Source organism: Chiloscyllium plagiosum, unplaced genomic scaffold (assembly GCF_037043375.1).
Source record: "Chiloscyllium plagiosum isolate Xiang-an unplaced genomic scaffold, Cpla_swu_hap1 HiC_scaffold_40, whole genome shotgun sequence".
Lineage (NCBI taxonomy): Eukaryota > Metazoa > Chordata > Chondrichthyes > Orectolobiformes > Hemiscylliidae > Chiloscyllium > Chiloscyllium plagiosum.
The window spans coordinates 1,844,766-1,856,217 of NW_028270178.1; the positions used below are offsets into that span (position 1 = coordinate 1,844,766).

The 11,452-nt window shown below is 53.1% G+C and overlaps 1 protein-coding gene across 1 annotated transcript in view; it reads right to left on the minus strand.

Annotated features, from left to right (window-relative positions):
• Positions 1-10,614, minus strand: part of LOC148138280 (uncharacterized) — a 33,506-nt gene extending 22,892 nt beyond the window's left edge. Inside the window, exon 1 of the mRNA XM_087981594.1 lies at positions 10,290-10,614. Coding sequence (XP_087837720.1) covers positions 10,290-10,360 — 71 coding nt within the window. The 5' untranslated portion in view covers positions 10,361-10,614. The remainder of the gene's footprint in view (positions 1-10,289) is intronic.
• Positions 10,615-11,452: the final 838 nt, after the last annotated feature.

Here is an 11,452-nt window from a genome sequence, read left to right on the forward strand (position 1 = left end):
GAGGGGACTGAGAGACACCAGTCAGTGTACAGATATCTCCCTGAGAGAGAGAGGGACTGAGAGACACCAGTCAGTGTACAGATATCTCCCTGAGAGAGAGAGGGGACTGAGAGACACCAGTCAGTGTACAGATATCTTCCTGAGAGAGAGAGAGAGGACTGAGAGACACCAGTAAGTGTACAGATATCTCCCTGAGAGAGAGGGGACTGAGAGACACCAGTCAGTGTACAGATATCTCCCTGAGAGAGAGAGAGAGAGAGAGCGAGAGAGGAGACTGAGAGACACCGGTCAGTGTACAGATATCTCCCTGAGAGAGAGAGAGAGAGAGAGAGAGAGAGAGAGAGAGAGAGAGAGTGAGAGGACTGAGAGACATCAGTCAGTGTACAGATATCTCCCTGAGAGAGAGAGGGGACTGAGAGACACCAGTCAGTGTACAGATATCTCCCTGAGATAGAGGGGACTGAGAGACACCAGTCAGTGTACAGATATCTCACTGACAGAGAGAGGGGGACTGAGAGACACCAGTCAGTGTACAGATATCTCGCTGAGAGAGAGAGAGAGAGAGAGGGGACTGAGAGACACCGGTCAGTGTACAGATATCTCCCTGAGAGAGAGAGGGAACTGAGAGATACCAGTCAGTGTACAGGTATCTCCCTGAGGGAGTGGGAGGGACTGAGAGACACCAGTCAGTGTACAGATATCTCCCTGAGAGAGAGAGGGACTGAGAGACACCAGTCAATGTACAGATATCTCCCTGAGCGAGAGAGGGACTGAGAGACACCAGTCAGTGTACAGATATCTCCCCGAGAGAGAGAGGGACTGAGAGACACCAGTCAGTGTGCAGATATCTCCCTGAGAGAGAGAGAGAGAGAGAGATCTCCCTGAGCGAGAGGAGACTGAGAGGCACCAGTCAGTGTACAGATATCTCCCTGAGAGAGAGAGGGGACTGAGAGACACCAGTCAGTGTACAGATATCTCCCTGAGAGAGAGAGGGAACTGACAGATACCAGTCAGTGTACAGATATCTCCCTGAGGGAGTGGGAGGGACTGAGAGACACCAGTCAGTGTACAGATATCTCCCTGAGAGAGAGAGAGAGAGAGATCTCTCTAAGCGAGAGGAGACTGAGAGGCACCAGTCAGTGTACAGATATCTCCCTGCGAGAGAGAGGGGACTGAGAGAAACCAGTCAGTGGACAGATATCTCCCTGAGAGAGAGAGGGGACTGAGAGACACCAGTCAGTGTACAGATATCTCCCTGAGAGAGAGAGGGACTGAGAGACACCAGTCAATGTACAGATATCTCCCTGAGCGAGAGAGGGACTGAGAGACACCAGTCAGTGTACAGATATCTCCCCGAGAGAGAGAGGGACTGAGAGACACCAGTCAGTGTGCAGATATCTCCCTGAGAGAGAGAGAGAGAGAGAGAGAGAGATCTCCCTGAGCGAGAGGAGACTGAGAGGCACCAGTCAGTGTACAGATATCTCCCTGAGAGAGAGAGGGGACTGAGAGACACCAGTCAGTGTACAGATATCTCCCTGAGAGAGAGGGAACTGAGAGATACCAGTCAGTGTACAGATATCTCCCTGAGAGAGAGAGAGGGACTGAGAGACACCAGTCAGTGTGCAGATATCTCCCTGAGAGAGAGAGAGAGAGAGAGAGAGAGAGATCTCCCTGAGCGAGAGGAGACTGAGAGGCACCAGTCAGTGTACAGATATCTCCCTGAGAGAGAGAGGGGACTGAGAGACACCAGTCAGTGTACAGATATCTCCCTGAGAGAGAGAGGGAACTGAGAGATACCAGTCAGTGTACAGATATCTCCCTGAGAGAGAGAGGGAACTGAGAGACACCAGTCAGTGTACAGATATCTCCCTGAGAGAGAGAGAGAGAGATCTCCCTGAGCGAGAGGAGACTGAGAGACACCGGTCAGTGTACAGATATCTCCCTGAGAGAGAGAGAGAGAGAGAGAGAGAGAGAGTGAGAGGACTGAGAGACATCAGTCAGTGTACAGATATCTCCCTGAGAGAGAGAGGGGACTGAGAGACACCAGTCAGTGTACAGATATCTCCCTGAGATAGAGGGGACTGAGAGACACCAGTCAGTGTACAGATATCTCCCTGAGAGAGAGAGGGAACTGAGAGATACCAGTCAGTGTACAGATATCTCCCTGAGAGAGAGAGGGAACTGAGAGACACCAGTCAGTGTACAGATATCTCCCCGAGAGAGAGGGGTCTAAGAGACACCAGTCAGTGTACAGATATCTCCCTGAGAGAGAGAGGGACTGAGAGACACCAGTCAATGTACAGATATCTCCCTGAGCGAGAGAGGGACTGAGAGACACCAGTCAGTGTACAGATATCTCCCCGAGAGAGAGAGGGACTGAGAGACACCAGTCAGTGTGCAGATATCTCCCTGAGAGAGAGAGAGAGAGAGAGAGAGAGAGAGATCTCCCTGAGCGAGAGGAGACTGAGAGGCACCAGTCAGTGTACAGATATCTCCCTGAGAGAGAGAGGGGACTGAGAGACACCAGTCAGTGTACAGATATCTCCCTGAGAGAGAGAGGGAACTGAGAGATACCAGTCAGTGTACAGATATCTCCCTGAGAGAGAGAGGGAACTGAGAGACACCAGTCAGTGTACAGATATCTCCCCGAGAGAGAGGGGTCTAAGAGACACCAGTCAGTGTACAGATATCTCCCTGAGCGAGAGAGGGACTGACAGACACCAGTCAGTGTACAGATATCTCCCTGAGAGAGAGGGACTGAGAGACACCAGTCAGTGTGCAGATATCTCCCTGAGAGAGAGAGAGAGAGAGAGAGAGAGATCTCCCTGAGCGAGAGGAGACTGAGAGGCACCAGTCAGTGTACAGATATCTCCCTGAGAGAGAGAGGGGACTGAGAGACACCAGTCAGTGTACAGATATCTCCCTGAGAGAGAGGGAACTGAGAGATACCAGTCAGTGTACAGATATCTCCCTGAGGGAGTGGGAGGGACTGAGAGACACCAGTCAGTGTACAGATATCTCCCTGAGCGAGAGGAGACTGAGAGGCACCAGTCAGTGTACAGATATCTCCCTGCGAGAGAGAGGGGACTGAGAGAAACCAGTCAGTGGACAGATATCTCCCTGAGAGAGAGAGGGGACTGAGAGACACCAGTCAGTGTACAGATATCTCCCTGAGAGAGAGAGGGACTGAGAGACACCAGTCAATGTACAGATATCTCCCTGAGCGAGAGAGGGACTGAGAGACACCAGTCAGTGTACAGATATCTCCCTGAGAGAGAGAGGGACTGAGAGACACCAGTCAGTGTGCAGATATCTCCCTGAGAGAGAGAGAGAGAGAGAGAGAGAGAGATCTCCCTGAGCGAGAGGAGACAGAGGCACCAGTCAGTGTACAGATATCTCCCTGAGAGAGAGAGGGGACTGAGAGACACCAGTCAGTGTACAGATATCTCCCTGAGAGAGAGAGGGGACTAAGAGACTCCAGTCAGTGTACAGATATCTCCCTGAGAGAGAGAGGGACTGAGAGACACCAGTTAGTGTACAGATATCTCCCTGTGAGAGAAAGGGACTGAGAGACACCAGTCAGTGTACAGATATCTCCCTGAGAGAGAGAGGGACTGAGAGACACCAGTCAATGTACAGATATCTCCCTGAGCGAGAGAGGGACTGAGAGACACCAGTCAGTGTACAGATATCTCCCTGAGAGAGAGAGGGACTGAGAGACACCAGTCAGTGTGCAGATATCTCCCTGAGAGAGAGAGAGAGAGAGAGAGAGAGAGAGAGAGATCTCCCTGAGCGAGAGGAGACTGAGAGGCACCAGTCAGTGTACAGATATCTCCCTGAGAGAGAGAGGGGACTGAGAGACACCAGTCAGTGTACTGATATCTCCCTGAGAGAGAGGGAACTGAGAGATACCAGTCAGTGTACAGATATCTCCCTGAGGGAGTGGGAGGGACTGAGAGACACCAGTCAGTGTACAGATATCTCCCTGAGAGAGAGAGAGAGAGAGATCTCCCTGAGCGAGAGGAGACTGAGAGACACCGGTCAGTGTACAGATATCTCCCTGAGAGAGAGAGAGAGAGAGAGAGAGAGAGAGTGAGAGGACTGAGAGACATCAGTCAGTGTACAGATATCTCCCTGAGAGAGAGAGGGGACTGAGAGACACCAGTCAGTGTACAGATATCTCCCTGAGATAGAGGGGACTGAGAGACACCAGTCAGTGTACAGATATCTCCCTGAGAGAGAGAGGGAACTGAGAGATACCAGTCAGTGTACAGATATCTCCCTGAGAGAGAGAGGGAACTGAGAGACACCAGTCAGTGTACAGATATCTCCCCGAGAGAGAGGGGTCTAAGAGACACCAGTCAGTGTACAGATATCTCCCTGGGAGAGAGAGGGACTGAGAGACACCAGTCAATGTACAGATATCTCCCTGAGCGAGAGAGGGACTGAGAGACACCAGTCAGTGTACAGATATCTCCCCGAGAGAGAGAGGGACTGAGAGACACCAGTCAGTGTGCAGATATCTCCCTGAGAGAGAGAGAGAGAGAGAGAGAGATCTCCCTGAGCGAGAGGAGACTGAGAGGCACCAGTCAGTGTACAGATATCTCCCTGAGAGAGAGAGGGGACTGAGAGACACCAGTCAGTGTACAGATATCTCCCTGAGAGAGAGGGAACTGAGAGATACCAGTCAGTGTACAGATATCTCCCTGAGGGAGTGGGAGGGACTGAGAGACACCAGTCAGTATACAGATATCTCCCTGAGAGAGAGAGAGAGAGATCTTCCTGAGCGAGAGGAGACTGAGAGGCACCAGTCAGTGTACAGATATCTCCCTGCGAGAGAGAGGGGACTGAGAGAAACCAGTCAGTGGACAGATATCTCCCTGAGAGAGAGAGGGGACTGAGAGACACCAGTCAGTGTACAGATATCTCCCTGAGAGAGAGAGGGACTGAGAGACACCAGTCAATGTACAGATATCTCCCTGAGCGAGAGAGGGACTGAGAGACACCAGTCAGTGTACAGATATCTCCCTGAGAGAGAGAGGGACTGAGAGACACCAGTCAGTGTGCAGATATCTCCCTGAGAGAGAGAGAGAGAGAGAGAGAGATCTCCCTGAGCGAGAGGAGACAGAGGCACCAGTCAGTGTACAGATATCTCCCTGAGAGAGAGAGGGGACTGAGAGACACCAGTCAGTGTACAGATATCTCCCTGAGAGAGAGAGGGGACTAAGAGACTCCAGTCAGTGTACAGATATCTCCCTGAGAGAGAGAGGGACTGAGAGACACCAGTTAGTGTACAGATATCTCCCTGTGAGAGAAAGGGACTGAGAGACACCAGTCAGTGTACAGATATCTCCCTGAGAGAGAGAGAGGACTGAGAGACATCAGTCAGTGTACAGATATCTCCCTGAGGGAGTGGGAGGGACTGAGAGACACCAGTTAGTGTACAAATATCTCCCTGAGGGAGAGAGAGGGACTGAGAGACATCAGTCAGTGTACAGATATCTCCCTGAGATAGAGGGGACTGAGAGACACCAGTCAGTGTACAGATATCTCCCTGAGAGAGAGAGGGAACTGAGAGATACCAGTCAGTGTACAGATATCTCCCTGAGGGAGTGGAAGGGACTGAGAGACACCAGTTAGTGTACAGATATCTCCCTGTGAGAGAAAGGGACTGAGAGACACCAGTCAGTGTACAGATATCTCCCTGAGAGAGAGAGAGGACTGAGAGACATCAGTCAGTGAACTGATATCTCCCTGAGGGAGTGGGAGGGACTGAGAGACACCAGTCAGTGTACAGATATCTCCCTGAGGGAGAGAGAGGGACTGAGAGACATCAGTCAGTGTACAGATATCTCCCTGAGATAGAGTGGACTGAGAGACACCAGTCAGTGTCCAGATATCTCCCTGAGAGAGAGAGGGAACTGAGAGATACCAGTCAGTGTACAGATATCTCCCTGAGGGTGTGGGAGGGACTGAGAGACACCAGTCAGTGTCCAGATATCTCCCTGAGAGAGAGAGGGACTGAGAGACACCAGTCAGTGTACAGATATCTCCCTGAGAGAGAGAGGGACTGAGAGACACCAGTCAGTGTACAGATATCTCCCTGAGAGAGAGAGAGGGGACTGAGAGACACCAGTCAGTGTACAGATATCTCCCTGAGAGAGAGAGGGACTGAGAGACACCAGTCAGTGTACAGATATCTCCCTGAGCGAGAGAGGGACTGAGAGACACCAGTCAGTGTACAGATATCTCCCTGAGAGAGAGAGGGACTGAGAGACACCAGTCAGTGTACAGATATCTCCCTGAGAGAGAGAGAGAGGACTGAGAGACACCAGTAAGTGTACAGATATCTCCCTGAGAGAGAGGAGACTGAGAGACACCAGTCAGTGTACAGATATCTTCCTGAGAGAGAGAGAGAGGACTGAGAGACACCAGTAAGTGTACAGATATCTCCCTGAGAGAGAGGGGACTGAGAGACACCAGTCAGTGTACAGATATCTCCCTGAGAGAGAGGGACTGAGAGACACCAGTCAGTGTACAGATATCTCCCTGAGAGAGAGAGGGGACTGAGAGACACCAGTCAGTGTACAGATATCTTCCTGAGAGAGATAGAGAGGACTGAGAGACACCAGTAAGTGTACAGATATCTCCCTGAGAGAGAGGGGACGGAGAGACACCAGTCAGTGTACAGATATCTCCCTGCGAGAGAGAGGGGACTGAGAGACACCAGTCAGTATACAGATATCTCCCTGCGAGAGAGAGGGGACTGAGAGACACCAGTCAGTGTACAGATATCTCCCTGAGAGAGAGGGGACTGAGAGACACCAGTCAGTGTACAGATATGTCACTGAGAGAGAGAGGGGACTGAGAGACACCAGTCAGTGTACAGATATCTCCCTGCGAGAGAGAGGGGACTGAGAGACACCAGTCAATGTACAGATATCTCCCTGAGAGAGAGGGGACTGAGAGACACCAGTCAGTGTACAGACATCTCCCTGAGAGAGAGAGGGGACTGAGAGACACCAGTCAGTGTACAGATATCTCCCTGAGAGAGAGAGGGGACTGAGAGACACCAGTCAGTGTACAGATATCTCCCTGAGAGAGAGTGGGGACTGAGAGACACCAGTCAGTGTACAGATATCTCCCCGAGAGAGAGGGACTGAGAGACACCACTCAGTGTACAGATATCTCCCTGAGGGAGAGGGAGGGACTGAGAGGCACCAGTCAGTGTACAGATATCTCCCTGAGGGAGAGAGAGGGACTGAGAGACACCGGTCAGTGTAGAAATATCTCCGTGAGAGTGAGAGTGAGAGGACTGAGAGACACCAGTAAGTGTACAGATATCTCCCAAAGAGAGAGTGAGAGAGAGATCTCCCTGAGCGAGAGCAGACTGAGAGGCACCAGTCAGTGTACAGATATCTCCCTGAGAGAGAGAGGGGACTGAGAGACACCAGTCAGTGTACAGATATCTCCCTGAGGGAGAGAGAGGGACTGAGAGACAGTCAGTGTACAGATATCTCCCTGAGAGAGAGAGGGACTGAGAGACACCAGTCAGTGTACAGATATCTCCCCGAGAGAGAGAGGGGACTAAGAGACTCCAGTCAGTGTACAGATATCTCCCTGAGAGAGAGAGGGACTGAGAGACACCAGTCAGTGTACAGATATCTCCCTGAGAGAGAGAGAGGACTGAGAGACACCAGTCAGTGTACATATATCTCCCTGAGAGAGAGAGGGAACTGAGAGATACCAGTCAGTGTACAGATATCTCCCTGAGGGAGTGGGAGGGACTGAGAGACACCAGTCAGTGTACAGATATCTCCCTGAGGGAGTGGGAGGGACTGAGAGACATCAGTCAGTGTACAGATATCTCCCTGAGATAGAGGGGACTGAGAGACACCAGTCAGTGTACAGATATCTCCCTGTGAGAGAGAGGGAACTGAGAGATACCAGTCAGTGTACAGATATCTCCCTGAGGGAGTGGGAGGGACTGAGAGACACCAGTCAGTGTACAGATATCTCCCTGAGAGAGAGAGGGGACTGAGAGACACCAGTCAGTGTACAGATATCTCCCTGCGAGAGAGAGGGGACTGAGAGACACCAGTCAGTGTACAGATATCTCCCTGCGAGAGAGAGGGGACTGAGAGACACCAGTCAGTGTACAGACATCTCCCTGAGAGAGAGGGGACTGAGAGACACCAGTCAGTGTACAGATATCTCCCTGAGAGAGAGGGGACTGAGAGACACCAGTCAGTGTACAGATATCTCCCTGAGAGAGAGTGGGGACTGAGAGACACCAGTCAGTGTACAGATATCTCCCCGAGAGAGAGAGGGGACTGAGAGACACCAGTCAGTGTAAGATATCTCCCTGAGAGAGAGAGGGGACTGAGAGACACCAGTCAGTGTACAGATATCTCCCTGAGAGAGAGAGGGGACTGAGAGACACCAGTCAGTGTACAGATATCTCCCTGCGAGAGAGAGGGGACTGAGAGACACCAGTCAGTGTACAGATATCTCCCTGAGAGAGAGAGGGGACTGAGAGACACCAGTCAGTGTACAGATATCTCCCTGCGAGAGAGAGGGGACTGAGAGACACCAGTCAGTGTACAGATATCTCCCTGCGAGAGAGAGGGGACTGAGAGACACCAGTCAGTGTACAGATATCTCCCCGAGAGAGAGAGGGGACTGAGAGACACCAGTCAGTGTACAGATATCTCCCTGAGAGAGAGGGGGGACTGAGAGACACCAGTCAGTGTACAGATATCTCCCTGCGAGAGAGAGGGGACTGAGAGACACCAGTCAGTGTACAGATATCTCCCTGAGAGAGAGAGGGGACTGAGAGACACCAGTCAGTGTACAGATATCTCCCTGCGAGAGAGAGGGGACTGAGAGACACCAGTCAGTATACAGATATCTCCCTGCGAGAGAGAGGGGACTGAGAGACACCAGTCAGTGTACAGATATCTCCCTGAGAGAGAGGGGACTGAGAGACACCAGTCAGTGTACAGATATCTCCCTGCGAGAGAGAGGGGACTGAGAGACACCAGTCAGTGTACAGATATCTCCCTGCGAGAGAGAGGGGACTGAGAGACACCAGTCAGTGTACAGATATCTCCCTGAGAGAGAGGGGACTGAGAGACACCAGTCAGTGTACAGACATCTCCCTGAGAGAGAGGGGACTGAGAGACACCAGTCAGTGTACAGATATCTCCCTGAGAGAGAGGGGACTGAGAGACACCAGTCAGTGTACAGATATCTCCCTGAGAGAGAGTGGGGACTGAGAGACACCAGTCAGTGTACAGATATCTCCCCGAGAGAGAGAGGGGGACTGAGAGACACCAGTCAGTGTAAGATATCTCCTGAGAGAGAGGGGGGACTGAGAGACACCAGTCAGTGTACAGATATCTCCCTGAGAGAGAGAGGGGACTGAGAGACACCAGTCAGTGTACAGATATCTCCCTGAGAGAGAGAGGGGACTGAGAGACACCAGTCAGTGTACAGATATCTCCCTGCGAGAGAGAGGGGACTGAGAGACACCAGTCAGTGTACAGATATCTCCCTGCGAGAGAGAGGGGACTGAGAGACACCAGTCAGTGTACAGATATCTCCCTGAGAGAGAGAGGGGACTGAGAGACACCAGTCAGTGTACAGATATCTCCCTGCGAGAGAGAGGGGACTGAGAGACACCAGTCAGTGTACAGATATCTCCCTGAGAGAGAGAGGGGACTGAGAGACACCAGTCAGTGTACAGATATCTCCCTGAGAGAGAGGGGACTGAGAGACACCAGTCAGTGTACAGATATCTCCTGCGAGAGAGAGGGGACTGAGAGACACCAGTCAGTGTACAGATATCTCCCTGCGAGAGAGAGGGGACTGAGAGACACCAGTCAGTGTACAGATATCTCCCTGAGAGAGAGGGGACTGAGAGACACCAGTCAGTGTACAGACATCTCCCTGAGAGAGAGGGGACTGAGAGACACCAGTCAGTGTACAGATATCTCCCTGAGAGAGAGGGGACTGAGAGACACCAGTCAGTGTACAGATATCTCCCTGAGAGAGATGTGGGGACTGAGAGACACCAGTCAGTGTACAGATATCTCCCCGAGAGAGAGAGGGGACTGAGAGACACCAGTCAGTGTAAGATATCTCCCTGAGAGAGAGGGGGGACTGAGAGACACCAGTCAGTGTACAGATATCTGTGTGAACACGAACTGGTAGACACTAAGCTGTGCAATGGTGACATTACGTATTCAATCCCAAGAGAGAAAGAAAAAGGGGAACCATCTACTCACTGTGAACCTGGAGGTGGATGTATCTCTGAAAGTTGTCTTTCGAGATATTCTTGATTGTGATGTGGTACCATCCCGAGTCAGTGTAGCGGAGGTGGTGAACCACTAGGGAAGTATTGACATAGAGTATCACTCGACACCTGTACGCTGAGTTACACTCAATGTCAATGTTCGGGTACCACTTGCAGATGTTGGTGACTTGGGTGCCAGGCGAGCTGCTGAACGTCCAGTGAATGAAGGTTATGTTATTCATCGGGCTGCCAGGCAAAGTCACATCACTGTTGTGGAAGGCATCCATTGTGACCGTGTTAATTGATGTACCCCGAGTCTGGTCTGGGAAACAGAGAGAGACAAGCGGGGAATCAGGAAAGGTGAGACAGGATCAGGAGATAGACACTGGCAGGGGCCTGGATGGCGGAAGCTGGGTCAAGGTGAAAGAATGGGAGGTGAAGGAGAGGATGGAATGGGAGGATTGGGAGGGGAAGGATGCAGGGGACAGACGGGAGGCAAGGTGGGGGAAGATGTGGAGAGGAGGGAAGAGGTAAGGAGTGGTGAGGAATAGAGGGTGTGGAAGGAGAGAGGCCAAAGAATGTGATGGAGGGTATGTGGAGGACAGGAATGGCGAGGGTGAGGGAGTGGGTGGGGGGAGGGGTTGAGGGGAGGGGGTGAATGGAGGGGGGGAGGGATGGGAGAGCGGGTGGGGGAGCGGGTGGGGGAGGGGGAGCGGGTCGGGGTAGCGGGGAGCGGGGTGGGGTAGCGGTGGGCGTGGTGGGGGTAGTGGGGGAGCGGGTGGGGGTAGTGGGTGAGGGGTGGGGGTAGCGGGTGGGGGGTGGGGTAGCGGGTGGGGGGTGGGGGGAGCGGGTGGGGGGTGGGGGGAGGGGGGAGCGGGAGGGGGGAGCGGGTGTGGGGGAGGAGGTGAGGGGAGGGGGGAGCGGGAGGGGGGAGCGGGGGTGGGGGAGCGGGTGAGGGGTGGGGGGAGCGGGTGAGGGGTGAGGGGTGGGGGGAGCGGGTGGGGGGTGGGGGAGCGGGTGGGGGTGGGGGAGCGGGTGGGGGGGGTGGGGGGTGGGGGGTGGGGGGTGGGGGACGGGGGAGGGGGGAGCGGGGAGGGGAGGGAGGGGGGAGGGGGGGAGCGGGGGGGAGGGGGAGCGGAGGGGGGAGGGGGTGAG